At 37.3% G+C, this 18,792-nt stretch overlaps 1 protein-coding gene across 2 annotated transcripts in view; it reads left to right on the plus strand.

The window, feature by feature from the left end:
* Positions 1 to 1,924: 1,924 nt before the first annotated feature.
* LOC131354172 (NXPE family member 3-like) overlaps positions 1,925 to 18,792 on the plus strand; it is a 29,544-nt gene continuing 12,676 nt past the window's right edge. The window contains exons 1-3 of one of the 2 annotated variants that reach the window (XM_058391523.1): positions 1,925 to 2,273; positions 3,871 to 3,930; positions 16,773 to 16,907. In XM_058391523.1, the coding sequence (XP_058247506.1) occupies positions 16,815 to 16,907 (93 nt within the window). In that variant the 5' untranslated portion in view covers positions 1,925 to 2,273; positions 3,871 to 3,930; positions 16,773 to 16,814. Of the gene's footprint in view, positions 2,274 to 3,769; positions 3,931 to 16,772; positions 16,908 to 18,792 lie in introns of those variants that run through there. The other variant, XM_058391522.1, reaches the window with a different exon arrangement.

An 18,792-nucleotide genomic window follows, 5' to 3' on the forward strand; every position in this document is an offset into this window, starting at 1 on the left:
TTCACCATACAGGATGAATAATCAAAACTCTGCACAGACAGTAACCCAATGAAAATCCAAACTGTGAACACTGGTGCTGTGAGACTGCAAGGCTACTTATCATGCCTCTGTGTCACCCATATTCATAGATGTATTTATTTGTTTGTTTGTTGGTTTATTTCACTTAACTTTTATATGCAAAGCACTTTGAGACTTTGGACTCGAAATTACTGTTATATTATTAATGTTGTAATTATTATTATTATTATTATTATTATTATTATTATATTATATGATATTCACTGATCAGCCATAACATTATGACCATTTGCCTAATATTGTGTTGTTCCCCCTTTTGCTGCCAAAACAGCCTTGACCCATCGAGCCATGGACTCCACTAGGTCCCTGAAGGTGTTCTGTGGTATCTAGCAGCAAGATTAGCATCAGATCCTTTAAGTCCTGTAAGTTGCGAGGTGGGACCTCCATGCATCGGACTTGTTTGTTCAGCACATCCAACAGATGCTGGATTGGATTGAGATCTGGGGAATTTGGAGGCCAAGTCAACACCTTGCATTTATTGTTGTGTTCATGAAACCATTCCTGAACCATTTGTGCTTTGTGCCACGGCGTATTATCCTGCTGAAAGATGCCACAGCCATCAGGAAATACCATTTCCATGAAAGGGTGTACATGTCAAGGGTTGAAACTGTTTCAAACTTTTTAATGTATTGCAATAATGAATTTACAAAAGACACTTTTGGTATGAACAAGTTATTTGATAAGAATGATCAAATATACGTATTTAAATAAATGATTCAGATAAAAGAATATAATCTCACATCCTGTTTTGCCCAAAGGTGAATTCTTCCTTTCTGTCACATTTAGTCTCATGGAGATTTTTTTTGATGCATCTCACTAGTTCTTAAGAGAGATTGTGGAAAAATGCATCACAAACACATAAAGGAGTTGTAAGGATGATACAAACAAAGTAAACATATAAAAAAACAACACATTTGTCATTTTTATCAGGGTTTTATTATTGTTATAAATAAACATCTAGATACAAAACTGTTGGATTTTAATGAATACTTTTATACCCACTCCACATTATTCTCCACATTAACCTTATTGTGATTTATTTTGTATTTTTTGTTTCATAATATTAACATTTACTTCATAATTAGAATGTTTTACTTACTCTTTTTATGTAACTGTTTTTCAAAGTGACACTATTCAGGATCTTAATATGGCATACTTTGAAGATTACTAATATTAGCCCTTACACCTGTCCTCGTCCAAAGGGAGGATAAAGTACACTAGGGATGTCCAATCTTATCCACAAAGGGCTGGTGAGGGTGCAGGTTTTCATTCCAATCAAGCAGGAGCCACACAAGGCAACAGCAGCTATACACTGAAAAAACATCTTAGATCAATATGTCTGAATCAGGATCAGGATTTCCACTTCAGTAAAATATGTAAGTTCAACAAAACGTGATAAGTAATGTAAGACTACATGCTTTAATGCAACTTCAAAAGAGAACCAACTGGTTCATTAGTCAAACTGCTTATGCTCACATTCTCTGCCCTTATAGCACAATAATTTTTTCTGATCTCCCATACCTACTTTTGTTTTGGGGTTTGTCTTCACAGCTCTCTCAATGTATCTGTCAGTAACTGTGGTTGTTTTCTTTGGCGAACCTAATCCATATCTGGTTGTTGGTACAGCAGTATTTTTTTTTCCAGGACTTTCCAAATTATTGTATGATCTTTAACACATATAAATGTAAATATGAGGAAGTGAACACTGAAATGAATCCATTGCCAAAGCGTGTGCTTGTAGAAATTGGTTTGATTGAATTTATTTATTTTTGTACTATCTCACACATTATTTCATGTTTTATCCAGGTTTGCTCATATGATTGCCAAATTTCTACCCTCTGCAAACCTGAAAAAAGTTGAAAAGTCCTCATAAAGACTAAAGAACAAATTGATATGGTCCATCCTCCCACTGTGTCAGCTTGCACGTCTGTCACGGCGCACACTTCCGGGTTCCCGACTTTGCAGTGCGCATTTCCGGGTTCTCCACCCTTTGGCGCTATATAAACATGCTGTCAGCGTGCCTTCTTTGCCAGATGATCTCTCTGGTTTGCTGTCGAGTCATCCCGCCCTTAGCCTCTGCTGGACTTCTTTTGTTGTCGCTTCTCGGCTGGATTTCGGACATTGTCGCCGCACCCCCTACACCGGATCATGTCCACCCTGCAAGCATTCGACTGGTCCTCAGGTTTCTGTCCCCGGTAACCACTGGTTCAGACTTCTGCTTATTCTGTAATTTGCTGCTGTTTGCTTCACCTTTGTCTCTGTATTTTGTGCCAGAGTTTGTTGGGTGTATGTTATTGGCTGCACTCCTGACTCTGTTCCTCATTTCTACATCAAAAGACTCTTTACCTAGCTCCTGTTGCATCTCACACTTGGGTCCTAAATCCGTGCCCTCTGACACACTGGGCTCCACGTGTCTCATGTGCTTCTGTGATACCACACTGCTCCCCAGCCAGAGAATTTTTTATATATATATATATAAACTCCGGGGTACTGCCAAACCCCTTTTTGTGTAGGCTGATAAACCATTTAATGAAATTTTCTTAAACTTTAGCAGGGGGACTATTTCTAAACTTATCTTATATACATGAAAGTTGGGGGGGGATTTGAATCCCATTTCCTGCATTTAAATACATTTAGGGGACTATGGTGATACAAAATCCAGGAAATAATTAAGTTGATTATAATGATAAAAAGAATAGTAGGCTACTAAACTATGTATATAAAAAAGATGTCTTACTTTTTTTTTGTTTAAGAGGAACTGATCACCAAGACTTGAGAGAATCATTATATAAAGTCAAAAATGTTCACCATTAATGTTTTGTGTGTGAATAAAATTGAAATAATGTGAGACTCAATTTCCTCTGTTAAATAAACTTTTATTCCAAACTAACCGCTGTACCTGAAAATGTAAAAGAAATCACTTCACAGGACGTCTGTCAGAGACACATCCACCAAACCGCAAGGGTTTAGAATAGAAAAAGAAAAAGCTTTTATGAACTGTGTGTTACATCACTATTTTGTAATATCAAATGCAGATACACAGCAGCAAAATTAATATGTAATTAAATGAAAATGTTCATAATTACTTTAATAATTGTCTTTCATGCATAAACAACCACCCTGAGTGTGGACAGATGGACAGAGCAGCGCGACAGTCCGGATAGCGCAAAGATGAGCTGGTTTACTTGCGCAGCGCGGACCAGTTTAAGTCGAGCAGCATGAACCAACTTGAGCAGCGATGCTCGAACCACAAACCTGCGTGACCCACTGGGAAGCGCTGCGCGACTCTGATGGAAACAGACCCCACTCATATCTGCGCTATCCGGACTGTCGCCCTACTCTGTCCATTGGGCCGCGCAGATATTTGGTCCGCATAGGGCGGCTCAATCGGGTGGCGCGGTTTCGTCCCACTTTTGATGTGTTTGGCTTCCCATAGTGTGTGTGCGCGCGCGCGCACATGTGCAGTACAGTAGAATGCTGCAATAAGTTTACAATCTTACCCTGTTAGTCAAACGTTTATTTTATTTATTTTTAATTTTTCACTATTATGGTCTGAGCCCCCCTTAAATGAAAATCCTAGAATCGCCCCTACCTTTGTTTCTTTGACAGTGACATCGTGTGTGTGTGTGTGTGTGTGTGTGTGTGTGTGTGTGTAAACGAAAGGGGTGGGGTGGGGTGGGGTGGGGGTTTGGGTGGTATAGTGGAAGTAGTAAGGGCAGTTCAGCACAGTGCATGACTCATCAGTGTTCGCTGGTCGATTAGTTTTGATTTTTACTGAATTTTAATTTGTAGAGAAAACTTTGAGGCACTCCCCGGAGACACTCGACTCACATGCGTGACTCAGTTGTTTCGGTAAGTCTTTTACTTCCATGTTTTATATTTTAACTACATACAATACACACACTGCACTGTGCGTGTCAATGGAGCATTGACAGTAAATAATAAACAGTAAAATTAATTTAAAAATATTTAAATCAGACTAATCCCAAATTCCTAATAATCAATAAAGAAAAGGCTGGCATAAAAGTTAAACAAATGGCTTAGGCTACCTTTAAAATAGTATCAGGTAGCGCGTGCTGGTACTGAATCTTCAAAGAACGCTGTCCATCCACACAGGTGTTTTTTTTTTTTTTTCTCAAACTTTAGCTAAACCAACCAAACTTTTATCAGCACATCAGCTGCCCCACCAGGGGTGAAAGGACACTGGACCACTGCTACACTACAGTTAAAGACGGCTACACAACACAATCTCGCCCACCGTTTGGGAAGTCTGACCACGCCGCCATCTTCCTCATGTCAAAATATAAACAAAGGCTCAAGCAGGAAGTTCCGGGTCAGAGAGTGGTCTCACGCTGGACGGACCAATCGGTGGCCGATCTACAGGACGCTCTGGATGACGCAGACTGGGACATGTTCTGGCGCAGCTCTGATGACATCAATGTGTTTACGGAAGCGGTTGTGGGATTCATCGGGAAACTTTTTTTTATTTATATATTTTATTTAAATTGCATATCGACATATATAAGAACAAGAGAATAACAATATAACTTTTATACATGCCATTGATATATAAGATTACAATTAAATAAAGTTTAGCCAGCGGAATAAAGAGAACACAAAAAAATCAGAAAACAGAAGGGGGGGATTCTTGTCTATTTCTAATTTGCAGACAATATCAGAAGCCCTGATAGTTTTTTTTGTTTTACATTTATATACCAAATTGCAGTATTGTTTAAATTCACTGACAACATGAAAGACATTTGGCTTACCCACTGACCACTTCATTTTGAGTATATGAAACTTCCCCATTACAACTAACAATTGAATAATATATGCTCTGTCCCTTTCTATCCCATAGTCATTAACATATATCATTATATCAGACCCACCCAATTTAACAACTGTATTAAGTTTTTTTGTAATGAAATTCTCAACATCAACCCATAATATTTTTGTATAAATGCAGTGAAAAAATAAATGAAAAATTGTTTCTTTTTCATTACCACAAAATACACAAGAGTAGTCAATATTCAATTTAAAACGTTCCAATACATGTTTCACTGGATAAATTCTATGTAATATCTTATACGAAACTTCCTTTATTTTATTATTAACAAAGAATTTATCAACCATTATTCCAGGCCTTATGCCAATTTAAATCTCCAAATATTGATGACCAGAAAAATCTAGCTGGAGGGTATATAACATCATTTACTAATTTTCTAATGTATATATTTGGTATGTTGTTTTTTAAAACATTAATATTACCAGTAAAAATTGTATTAGTTATATTGACCAAATTAGGGTTTTCATTGCATTCATTTTTAAGAAGATATAATACCTTACTAGGTATAGCATCCATTACAATGGCATATTCTCTGGGTCTAACTGGTATTTTAAATTTGTCAAGAAACTCTGTGTATGATAATAAGCCTCCATCATTATTAATCAACTGACTAACCAAAACTATATTAACTTTAAAAAGAGGGATTTGTGTTTATATAAAATGTCTTTGTTATTCCAAATATAATATCTTCTAGGGGAAAAGTTCTGTTTATAGGCCAATGTCCAAGCCATGAGAGCTTGTTGATGAAATCTTGCAAGTTTTAATGGAATTTTATCAATACAATAATTGCATTTTAACAAAAAATTCAAGACCCCCTACTGACTTAAACAAAACGTTTGGGAATGTGTCTGAAAGAATTATGAAGAATGAAAGAATTATCTTTCTTTTTTAAGTACTGTGTAATCCAATTAATTTTAAGTACATTGTTTAGGGTATCATAATTTAATACCTCCAGGCCTCCATTATCCTTTGAGCTACATAATATCTCTTTTCTCATATAATGTGGTTTCCTTTTCCAAATAAAATCAAAGAGTAATTTATCCAACGTTTTAACTACTTTAGAAGGTATATCAAGTGATAAACAAACATAAACTGACCTGGAAATTCCTTCTGCCTTAGAGAAAAGGACCCTACCCTGCAAAGATAAATCCCTTTGTAACCATATATTAAATCTATTGTTAGTTTTCCTAACTATTGGATCAAAGTTTAAATCACTGCACATTTTTTCGTCTTTACATATGATTACTCCGAGATAAGTCACAGTAGTTTGGATTGGAATGCCAGATATATTTGATAAATTGCAGTTTTTTAAGGGAAAAATAACCAATTTACTCCGATTTATATACAATCCTGATGCAAGCGAAAAATCATTATTACAGTCAATAGCTTTATTAACTTCATGTATATCTTTTAGAAAAAGTGTTGTATCGTCTGCAAATTGACATAACTTAAAAACTTTTCCCATAGTTGTAATACCTTGAAAATATCCTTTTTTAAGATGCAGAGCCAATAATTGGGTTGCTAATAGAAATAAAAAGGGAGAAAATGGACATCCTTGTCTTATTCCTCTGCCAATTTCAAACCTATTAGATGTTCCTTGGGGTAATTTTACAGAACTATTACATCCTTTGTATAATGTTTTAACAGCTTTTAAAAAATACTTGCCAAAACCAAAAAATTCAGTCGTTTTAAACAAAAAATCATGTTCTATAGTGTCGAAAGCCTTATGGAAATCAACAAATAATATAAGACTATTATCTAATATATACTCATTATAATCCACCATGTCTAAAATCAATCTAATATTATTACTAATATCTCGTCCTTGAATAAATCCAGTCTGTTCTTTATCAATAATGTCATCTAATCCATGTTTCAATCTTTTAGCAAATATATGTGCAAAAACTTTGGCATCATTTAAAAGACTAATATTTAAAAGAAATATTATTTAATATTTATCTATATCTAATATCTAATATCTAATATCTAATATTTAAAAAATATTTAAAAGACTAATAGGCCTCCAATTGCCTAAGTGAAGAATATCTTTTTGCGGTTTTGGAATTAGAGTGATAACCCCTTGTTTTAATGAGTCTGGCAACTCTCCTTTATCTATAGATTCTTTATAAACTGCAAGTAAAAATGCTGCTATTTTATCCTTGAAGACTTTGTAAAATTTGCTGAGGAGTCCATCATTATCCGGAGATCAATTATCTTTTAAATACCCAATACATGCTTTAATTTCCTCCAGTTTTATCTTTTCATCACAAAATAACTTGAAATCCTTACTAATAATTTTAGCCTTCCCCAAACCATTCAGAAATTTATCCAGATCAGAATTAACTGAGTTAGAGTGGTAGAGGTGTTTATAGAATTGAGTGACATATTGAAATATCTCCTTCTGATCTTCTGACACTATATTATTTATTAATAATTTATTTATTGAAGACATTTCTCCATTTCTCTTTTCCAAGTTAAAAAAATATTTGGTATTCTTTTCCCCCTGTTCCAACCAAATTTGCCTTGATCTTTGTGAACAATGTCCAATTCTATTTGTAATGATGACAAATTTAATAATTCTTGGGAAGTTAACTTTTTTTTTACTAGACAGCTCCAAAATTTCCTTTGTAATGCTACATTCTTTCTGTCATTTAGCAAAAGCAAGCATTTTCCCCATTGAAATGGTTAAATTCCTTACTTCATATTCAGTGAGCTCCCAAAATTTTCCAAAGGAATTCATTATTTTAGCCTGAGTCCAATACCTGTCAATAATTTCTATTACTTTCAGTTTAAATGTTTCATTTTCTAATAATGTCTTATTAAGTTTCTAGTACCCTCTATTTACCTTATATTTCCTTGAACCAAACCTATTTATGTCAATTGTTATTCCTTTATGGTCCGTTAAAATGGAAGGCTCTAGGGAAACAGACTTAACATAATCCTCCAGTGTGTCTGAGATTAAAAAATAATCAGTACATGACTGTTTAGCCTGATCTTTGTTACTCCATGTATACATAATTTGGTTTGGGTTTTTGTGACGCCAAATATCCATTAACCCTAAACGAAGGCATACATTTGTTATTTCACACATACCAACATCTTTTAGTGGCCATCTATCTACAGTAGTAAGTCATTATGTACACAGTTAAAGTCCCCTCCCCATATTTTTTTAGCCTCAGGGAATTTGTTCTTGGTTTGTATCAATTTTAATTCAATATTTCCAAAAAATATATTATTTTGTTGCATGTTGTTGGTACCATATGAATTCACCAAAATGTAATGTGACTGATCAATGCTTACTTCCAGTATTACCAATGTTCCAGAATGATCACTCTCATGGCTAAGAACACGGCCCTTAAATTTTCCCTTGAGTACTGCTGCTCTGTTGGTGCCATGGGCAAACCAAATATCATCCCCCCACTGACTTCTCCAAAACATTTCATCTTCATTAACTGAATGAGTTTCCTGCACAAAGTATAAATCTGTTCCTTTCCCTTTACAATATAAAAATAAAGATTTCCTTTTCAAAAGATTACGCAAACCTCTGGCATTAACTGAAAAAATTGAAACAGACATAAACTTCAATCAGTCCTTTTTTTGTTAGTGTTTAACATTCAAACAAGTAGGGTTACTCATTTCTATTTGCCTTTGCAAAAATACCTTTTCTTATTTTAACAAGATATATACTACAGCAACAATATCATATAACATATGACTCTTTCCACACTGTCTAAGACAGGTATAAAGTATTCAACCATAACCGGCTTGTCAGTGCAGCAAAAGATAAATTTCTACCACATCAGTACATTGACAGTTAACTGAATACGTATTACAATCTACCACTAGGATACACGGACTTCCTTGTTATCAATGTAAGCCTTGTTACCAACAAAATACGCTCGTCTTCCTTCTTTTCGTGCCTTCTCCACCAGTGGCCATAATTTTTTGCGTGCTTCTTTATCGGCTGTAGTTAAATCTTCCTTGAAGCGGAGATGTTTGTTAGACAGAAGATCATTTGTCTTTGAGAACTTCCACACCAAATCCCTCGCAGACCTGGAAAGAAATCTGATAAGCACGGGTCTTGGAGTGCTATTGTTCTTTGCATCCTTCAGTCTGCCGATCCTGTGTACTACGTCTATAGCATCAATTACAGAAGTGTGTTGTACCTCTGGAAAAACTTCCCTACAAACGTCTTTCACGGTCGCTTTGACATTTTCATCAGATTTCTCACGTATCCCGTATAGGCACAAATTCCCGCATCTGTTGTAGCGTTCTGCATCATTTATTTTTTGCTCCATTTCTAAAATCTTTTTCTGATATTCATTGCACTGGACTTTGAGGCACGCATTCTCCTTTTTCAATTCTGCTTCATCTTGATGGCAGCTATCAAGTGATTTCTTGATACCTTCAATTTGGAGAGTATTTTGCTTAACTGGCATGTCCATTTGATCAGCGCTGTCATCGATTTTTTGTAGTCGGAATCCGAATGATGTTTTCTTGCAGTTTACTTAGAGACGGTTCATTCCCCTCATTAGCCTTAGTTTTCTTTTGAAAATGTTTAGTTGGTGTGTTTGGGTCGGAGTTACAATCCCATCCATCTTTTACTCTGCAAGCATAAGAGTGAGCTTCCTGTATTTGCCTTTTCTCCGTTGCAGCATGCTCAAACTCCAATTCTACGAAGTCCTGCATTGTGGCGTCGTCTTAACGTTTACATGCGGCCGCAGTTCTTTAAAGCTGTTTCTGTTTATTTTAACAACTATAGCTCCGAATATATGCCAGGAGCAATTGTTGTTACTCTAGGACTAACGATTTTTGCAACTTCACAATATTAAACCTTTTTTGAAATGAGCAATCCCCACTTTCTTTTCTCAGCTCCAAAACATACTCCTACTCACTCCACCATCTTGAGCCCGCCCCCCCATTCATTGGGAAACTAGTAGATGATACTGTGCAGAAAACAACCATCAGAACCTTTCCCAATCAGAAGCCGTGGGTGGATAAGACCATCTGCAATGCTCTGTGATCTTGCACCACTGCCTACAATGTGGGACTTGCGTCGGGTGACATGACCTCATTTAAGGCTGCGTCATACAACGTGCGGAAAGCGGTGAAGTAGGCAAAGCAGCGCTACGGGAGAAAACTGGAGTCACAGCTCCAACAGAGTGACTCTAGGAGCCTGTGGCAGGGATTAAGGACAATAACGGGCTATAAAGCACCAACATCCGGTATTATGAATGCGGAAGTGTCTCTGGCAGACGAGCTGAACAGGTCGAATCCTCAGAGCCTGCGCTGACCAGCTAGCACCTGTGTTCACAGACATATTCAACGTCTCCTTAACCCAGTCGGCAATCCGCTTCAAAGAGTCCATCATTGTCCCTGTCCCGAAGAAACCCCATCCTGCTTCCCTCATTGACTACCACCCTGTAGCCCTGTCCTCAGTAGTGATGAAGTGCTTTGAACGGCTGGTCAGAGACTTCATCATAGCTTCACTACCAGACACACTGGATCCATTACAGTTCGCCTACTGCCTGAACCGCTCAACCGATGATGCCATTCTGCCGACCTCCTTCACACATCACTCACTCACCTGGACACTAGGAAGGGGAATTATGTTAGAATGCTGTTTGTTGACTACAGTTCAGCGTTTAACACTATAATCCCCTCCACACTCACCACCAAGCTGGAGCACCTGGGACTCAGGACTCAGCCCATCTCTTTGTCAGTGGATCTCCAATTTCCTAACTGGCAGACCACAGGCAGTAAGGATGGGCAGACATGTCTCAGCCTCACTCACCCTTAGCACTGGAGCCCCCCAGGGTTGTGTTCTGAGCCCCCTGCTGTACTCTTTGTACACTTATGACTGCATGGCCACTACCAACTCCACCAACATTATCAAGTTTGCTGACGACACCATTGTGGTCGGATTGATCTCCGACAACAATGAGACGGCCTACCTGGAGGAGATTAAGACTCTGGAGGACTGGTGCCAGAGGAACAACCTCCTCCTTAACGTCAGCAAGACTAAGGAGCTGATAGTGGACTTCAGCAGAAAGCAGGAGAGGAACTACCAGACTCCTGTGATCAACAACAGCCCAGTGGAGAGAGTGGACAACTTCAGATACCTCGGTGTTCACATCACACAGGAACTGTCATGGTCCTGTCACATCAACACCATGGTGAAGAAGGCCCGACAGCGTCTCTTCCACCTCAGACGCTTGAGAGACTTTAGACTGCCTGCTAAGGTGCTAAGGAACTTTTATTCCTGCACCATAGAGAGCATCCTGACGGGAAACATCACCACCTGGTTCGGGAACAGCACCATGCAGGACAGACGAGCTCTTCAGAGGGTGGTGCGATCAGCTGAGTGCATCATCCGTACCAAGCTCCCTGACCTGCATTCGATCTACAACAAGCGGTGCTGGACCAAGGCCAGGAAGATCATGAAGGACCTCAGCCATCCCAACAATGGACTTTTCTCTCTGTTTAGGTCAGGAAAGCGCTTCCGCTCCCTGAAGGCCAACACTGAGAGACTGAGGAGAAGCTTCTTCCTGCAGGCTATATGGTCTCTCAATTAGAACCTCACATAGGACTCAACTGATTAGACCTACTATGCTCCTACATACGTGTTGGAACTCCAACCAACCACACCGGACATTTGCACATTACAGGACGGTGGCACACAATAAACACACAAATGTACATCTGCAAATTTGCACATTTCAAGACTGTGCACACAATACAAACACACAAACATACATGTTGCACAGTCTGCTCCCATTTACATACAAAGAGGACTTATGCACATCTGCACTTTAAAGATGGACAATACCACTGCTGTCATCACCTCAGTCCACTTCGTGACCACCCTGTACTGCTGCTGTCTGCACCTTGGACACTATTGCACTACACACTATTCACTTTATATAATTTTATATAATTTTGCATAACACAGTTGTTGTATTTTACACTTCCTATATACATATTCTATTTTATATACATATTCTATATACATATATACCATACCTTACTTTATTTATATGTATTATATTTTATTCTATTTTTATTCTATTTTATTTTTTACTCATTGTGAACTTGTTGTTTTTATATTTTATATTTCATATTTTTAGTATAATTCGTATTCGTATTTTTTACATTTCGTATTTTTATATTTTATCCTTGTCTTTTTTCTGTCCTTATTCCTTTTCCTTTTTCAAGGGTCAAAACAGTCGTGTAAGCATTTCACTGCATCTGCATCTGTACGATTATGTATGTGACAAATAAAATTTGAATTTGGTCCTTTATTTTCTGGAGCATCGCGCGTCTGTGGTCCAAAAAAAGTGTTTCTTGTTGGATGCGTTTTTTGCTCTCTCTTTAGCTGCTAGAGATGGAGGAAGCTGAGAAGAGGTAGCACTGTATAGGCATTTTTTTACACAATGCAGGAATACAGATTTTTTAAAACTTTTAATATAATAAATATTGACATTTAGGACGCATGGTCTGCATTGCAACGACATGTCATCATTAGATCATTGTCAATATGTCATGATTAGATTAGATTAGAGTAGATTAGATTCAACTTTATTGTCATTGCACATAGTTACAAGGCAACAAAATGCAGTTAGCATCTAACCAGAAGTGCAAGTTAGCAGTGCAATATGAACATATATACAGATATATATAAATAAAAGCTATATATAAATTAGATTTACAAATATATATATATATATATGAATATACAGTATAAAGTGAGCAAGGATGGATATTGTGCATAGAATATATAAATTAATGTACAGAATAATTGTAAATTTACAGATATATATGAATCTGCGGACTAAGAAATATACAGAAATTATATATAGATGAATTTACAGTGTATGCAATAGTATGAAATATACATATGAATAAATATGAATAACTTTACAGCTGGATGGATATGCAGGGAGTATACATATACACACACACCTATATACCTATATGAATATACATGTCTATGTGCAGACTATACAAACGAATGTACAGAGAGTATTTACAGAGATATATTACATCACTGCCGGGTTTATCAGTGTGTGGGGGGAAGTTACTGTCCCTGTAAGGAGGTTAGTGAAGCTGAGTTCACTAAGGTAACCACTGTGGGATAAAAACTATTCCTTAGCCTGCTGCTTTTGGCTTATAGGCATCTGAACCTTTTTCCAGAGGGAAGGAGAGAAAACAGTTTATGTGCAGGGTGAGAGGAGTCCTTCACGATGCTGCGAGCCTTATGCAGACATCGTTTCTTATAGACGTCCTCAACGGCAGGGAGTGGGGTCCCAATGATGCGTTGGGCGGTTTTCACCACCCTTTGAATCGATTTACGGTCCGAGAGAGAGCAGTTCCCGTACCAGACTGTAATACAGCTGGTTAGGATGCTCTCTACTGCACAACGGTAGAAATTGTTCATTATGTCCGTAGAGAGGTGATTCTTCCTCAGTAATCTCAGGAAGAAGAGACGCTGGGATGCTTTCTTGAGCAGACTGGAGGTGTTGGAGAACCAAGTTAAGTCCTCAGAGATGTGGACCCCCAGGAACTTGAAGCTGGTAACACGTTCAACCATCGTCCCATTGATGTACACAGGGGAGTGTGTGTTACCCCTTTTCCTCCTAAAGTCCACAATGAGCTCCTTGGTTTTACTGGTGTTCAGGAGCACAACACTCGGCCAAGTGCTTTACCTCTTCCCTGTAGTTTGTCTCATCGTTGTCATTGATTAGTCCAATCACTGTTGTATCGTCTGCAAACTTTATTATGGTATTAGAACCATGCACAGGGCTGCAGGCATGTGTGTACAGTGAAAACAGGAAGGGGCTCAGTACACAGCCTTGTGGAACACCAGTGTGTCATTACATGACAGTAACTGTTTTGGTGTAGTATTTCTGCTTAATAATATTATGTTGCACTATTACTTTCCCTATAGCATCTTATAGTATTTTAAAATGGCAAGAGGCAGTATGATTACCACAATTACCTAATTGTGCATTACCTAATCTGATACCTGTGAATGCTAATCAGGAACTACCGGTAAAGACTATAACCTGTTCGTTTGCTAAACTTCTATTTATTCTAAACCTTGTTGGCACTAACATTCCCGCTGCTTACCGAGTTACACCCCACCCTGTCCTGACTGCTCAAACCACATCTCTGTTATGTTAATTCTAGGATATGCATCTGAAATGTGCCAAACTGGTTCTAAACAGGTGAAAAGAATGCAAAAAATAGAGATACTCCCTTGCACTGTTTTCTGACAACAAGGCAGCCTTCTGTCCCAGTGATCAGAGAGCATGTGCAGCTACACAGAAAGAATGAATGATTTCTTCTTGTATGCCAAGGATATACAGTGTACGTGGCAAGGTATCCAGGTTAACATAGACTGTAAAGCTCCATGTCTGTGTTGCCTCACTCCAAAATGCACTACATGATTTCTGTGCACAGTTTGAAGCACAGAACCACATATCAGTGTAGAAATCCAACCTAAATTCTGAAAATAAAAACCTGACATGAGTTACTAGTTTTTACATGTCAATTATTAGCAAATTAATAAATTATGTACTTTATTTGTCTATTAATAGTGACTGTTTTATACATTTTTGTATTTCGTAACTTGCTTTATCCTACTCATAAAGTCAGTTTAGTCACTATACCAGAATTTATCGCTATACCAAATGCGGCTGTAAGAGAAAAAGAAAATTTCCAGATCTGTCTACATCTGTTGAACAAACAAGACTTTTGTCTCAAATTGCATGATTAAGTACTTTTTCATTATTGAGTACTAACACTACATTCTGAACATTGCAGTTGTAGTCAAATAAGTGGGAGGCTACATTCTTCCTGTCTTGCAGTTCATGGAGAAGTTTATCATCACAGCTATATGTGCTTGTTGTTTATCCCATTTCATATTTAGTTCCTTCCTTTGCTGGTATAACATTCACTCACCTTGAAGGCTGTAGATTAGATGTTGGAGCATAGATGTGGGGATTTTTATCCATTTATCCACAAGAGCATTAATGAGATCAGGTGAGGATGCCTGGAGTACAGTTGTCATTAACGTTCATCCCGAAGGTGTTCAGTGGGATGGAGGTTAGAGCTCTCTCTAGGCCACTCAAGTTCTTCCATACCAGCCTTGGGAAAACATTCAGGTTCTATAATGTTATAGGCCATATAGTGTATATATGGTATGTTTTGTTCCTACTGCATCAAGTATAAACCTCTCTGATTCAAGCTGGTCTGTATCACACCATACCTATGTAGCAAATTCACCATACAGGATGAATAATCAAAACTCTGCACAGACAGTAACCCAATGAAAATCCAAACTGTGAACACTGGTGCTGTGAGACTGCAAGGCTACTTATCATGCCTCTGTGTCACCCATATTCATAGATGTATTTATTTGTTTGTTTGTTGGTTGGTTTATTGGTTATTTACTTAACTTTTATATGCAAAGCACTTTATATTAATGTTATATATCACTTTATATAATGTATCTATATTATTAATGTAGTAATTATTATTATATTTTATGATATTCACTGATCAGCCATAACATTATGACCATTTGCCTAATATTGTCTTGTTCCCCCTTTTGCTGCCAAAACAGCCTTGACCCATCGAGGCATGGACTCCACTAGGTCCCTGAAGGTGTTCTGTGGTATCTAGCACCAAGATCAGCAGCAGCAGATCCTTTAAGTCCTGTAAGTTGCAAGGTGGGACCTCCATGGATCAGACTTGTTTGTTCAGCACATCCAAAAGATGCTGGATTGGATTGAGATCTGGGGAATTTGGAGGCCAAGTCAACACCTCAAGTTCATTGTTGTGCTCATCAAACTATTTGTGCTTTGTGCCACGGCGTATTATCCTGCTGAAAGATGCCACAGCCATCAGGGAATACTGTTTCCATGATAGGGTGTACATGTCAAGGGTGTACAGAGCTTAGGTAGGTGGTACGTGTCAAAGTAACATCCACATGGATGGCAGGACCAACGGTTTTCCAGCAGAACATTGCCCAAAGCATGACACTGCCTCCACCAGCTTGCCTTTTTCCCATAGTGCATCCTGGGGCCATGTGTTCCCCAGGTAAGTGACGGACATACACCCGGCCGTCCACGTGATGTAAAAGAAAATGTTGTTCATCAGACCAAGCCACCTTCTACAATTGCTCTGTGGTCCAGTTCTGATGCTCACATGCCCACTGTTGGCGCTTTCTGTGGTACACAGGGTTCAACATGAGCTCCCTGCCTGGTCTGCGGCTATGCAGCCCCATACACAGCAAACTGTGATGCACTGTGTATTCTGACACCTTTCTATCAGAACCAGCATTAACCTCTTCAGCAATTTGAGCAACAGTAGCTCTTCTGTTGGGTTGGATCACGTGGGTCAGCCTTCGCTCCCCACGTGCATCAGTGAGCCTTGGCTGCCCATGAACCTGTCGCTGGTTCACTACTGTTTCTTCCTTGGACCACTTTTGATAGATATTGACCACTGCAGACTGGCAACACCCCACAAGAGCTGCAGTTTTGGAGACGCTCTGATCCAGTCATCTAACCATCACAATTTGGCCCTTGGTCAAACTCACTCAAATCCTTACTCTTGCCCATTTTGCCTAATATATCCCACCCACTAACCAGTACCATGATGAGGAGATAATCAGTGTTATTCCCTTCACCTGGCAGTGGCCATAATGTTATGGCTGAATGGTGTATAATAATAATAACAATAATAACAACAACAATAGTGGTTCTACTACTACTACTGCTACCACTACTACTACTAATAATAATTATAATAGGTTGTTTAAATTTCCTTTTTTGCTTATTTGCAGATGGCTAACTGACACCTTGTGCTGTGACCGTGGCACCCAGTCATGGATGGACACATACCCAGATTGTCGCTTATCTTTGTTCTATTGGCAGTAGTAGGATTTATACTGCTCATTAGCAGCATCACATCTCTGGAGGTGAGTATAACTCACTCAGAGTCAAAGATATATATATAGCTCTGGAAAAAAAAACGAGACCACTGCCCAATCTCCAGATTTGAACCCTATTGTAAACCTCTGGAGAGCATGTCAAAACGCATGCAAATCGGGGTTATTCCACTCCGATTATTATTATTTGTAAACAAATTGTGTTAATGTTTTGGCTTAATAACATTAAGAAGTCAGTATTTGGTGGAATAACCCCAATTTGCATGCGTTTTGGCATGCTCTCCAGAGGTTTACACTTTTTAATGTTATTTAGCCAAAACATTAACAAAACATTTGCATTTTGTTTTTTGTTTTATTTGAGTTATTAAAGCTCTGCAAATACTGCATGATCTTGGGTTATTTTGATGTGTTGTCATTTCGTTTAAATATACACTCTAAATAACAATATACAATTTATATTTTGAATTTAGAAGAAATATTGTCGGCAGTTCACAAAAAAGAAACAAAACTGTTCATCTCACCAATACATGCACCTGTAAGAAAAAAACATAAACTGATTATTTTGCAGTGGTCTCTTATTTTTTTCCAGAGCTGTATATATATATGTATATATATATAATGTATATATATATATATATATATATATATATATATATATATATATATATATATATATATATATATATATATATATACATATATATATATATATATATATATATATATATATATATATATATATATATATATATATATACATATATATATATATATATATATGTATATATATATATATGTATATATATATATGTATATATATATATGTATATATACATTATATATATATATATATATATATATATATATATATATATATATATATATATGTATATGTATGTATATATATATATATATATATATATATATATATATATATATATATAATGTATATGTATATATATATATATATATATATATATATATATATAATGTATATGTATATATATATATATATATATATAATGTGTATATATATATATATATATATATATATATATATATATATATATATATATGTATATATATGTATGTATGTATATATGTATATATACACGTATATACATACTGCCTGTCCAAAAAATAGTTACACGCTCTAATATTTTGTTGGACCTCCTTTAGCTTTGATTACGGCACGCATTCGCCATGGCATTGTTTCGATAAGCTTCTGCAATGTCGCAACATTTATTCCCGTCCAGAGTTGCATTAATTTTTCGCTTGATGAAAGCTCTTGATGTCTCATGCTCACTAAACCTCTCTTTCACAATTTGAGCCTGATGAATCCTGGCACTGTCATCTTGGAATATGCCCGTGCCATCAGGGAAGAAAAAATTAATTGATGGAATACCTGGTCATTTAGTATATTCAGGTAATCAGCTGACCTCATTCTTTGGGCACTTAACGTTGCTGAACCTAGACCTGACCAACTTCAGCAACCCCAGATCATAGCACTTTCCCAACAGGCTTGTACAGTAGGCACTAGGCATGATGGGTGCATCACTTCTGCATCTGACTTTCTTTTTACCCTGATGCACCTATCACTCTGGAGCAGGCTAAATCTGGACTCATCAGACCACATGACCTTTTTCCATTGCTCCAGAAACCAATCTTTATGCTCCCTAGCAAATTAAAGCCTTTTTTTTTCGATTAGCCTCACTGATAAGTGGTTTCTAAGTTGGCTCTGTGCAGACATCTACTGTGGTAAAGAGACTCAATGGCAGGTATTTGGGTGCCGATGATGCATTGGGCAGTTTTCTCAACCCTTTGCAGTGATTTCTTGTCACACACTGTGGTGCTGCCATACCACACTGTGATGGAGCTTGTCAAGATGCTCTCAACAACTTTTTTTAGTCTTCTT

This window comes from Hemibagrus wyckioides, linkage group LG06 (assembly GCF_019097595.1).
Source record: "Hemibagrus wyckioides isolate EC202008001 linkage group LG06, SWU_Hwy_1.0, whole genome shotgun sequence".
Taxonomy (NCBI): Eukaryota; Metazoa; Chordata; class Actinopteri; order Siluriformes; family Bagridae; genus Hemibagrus; species Hemibagrus wyckioides.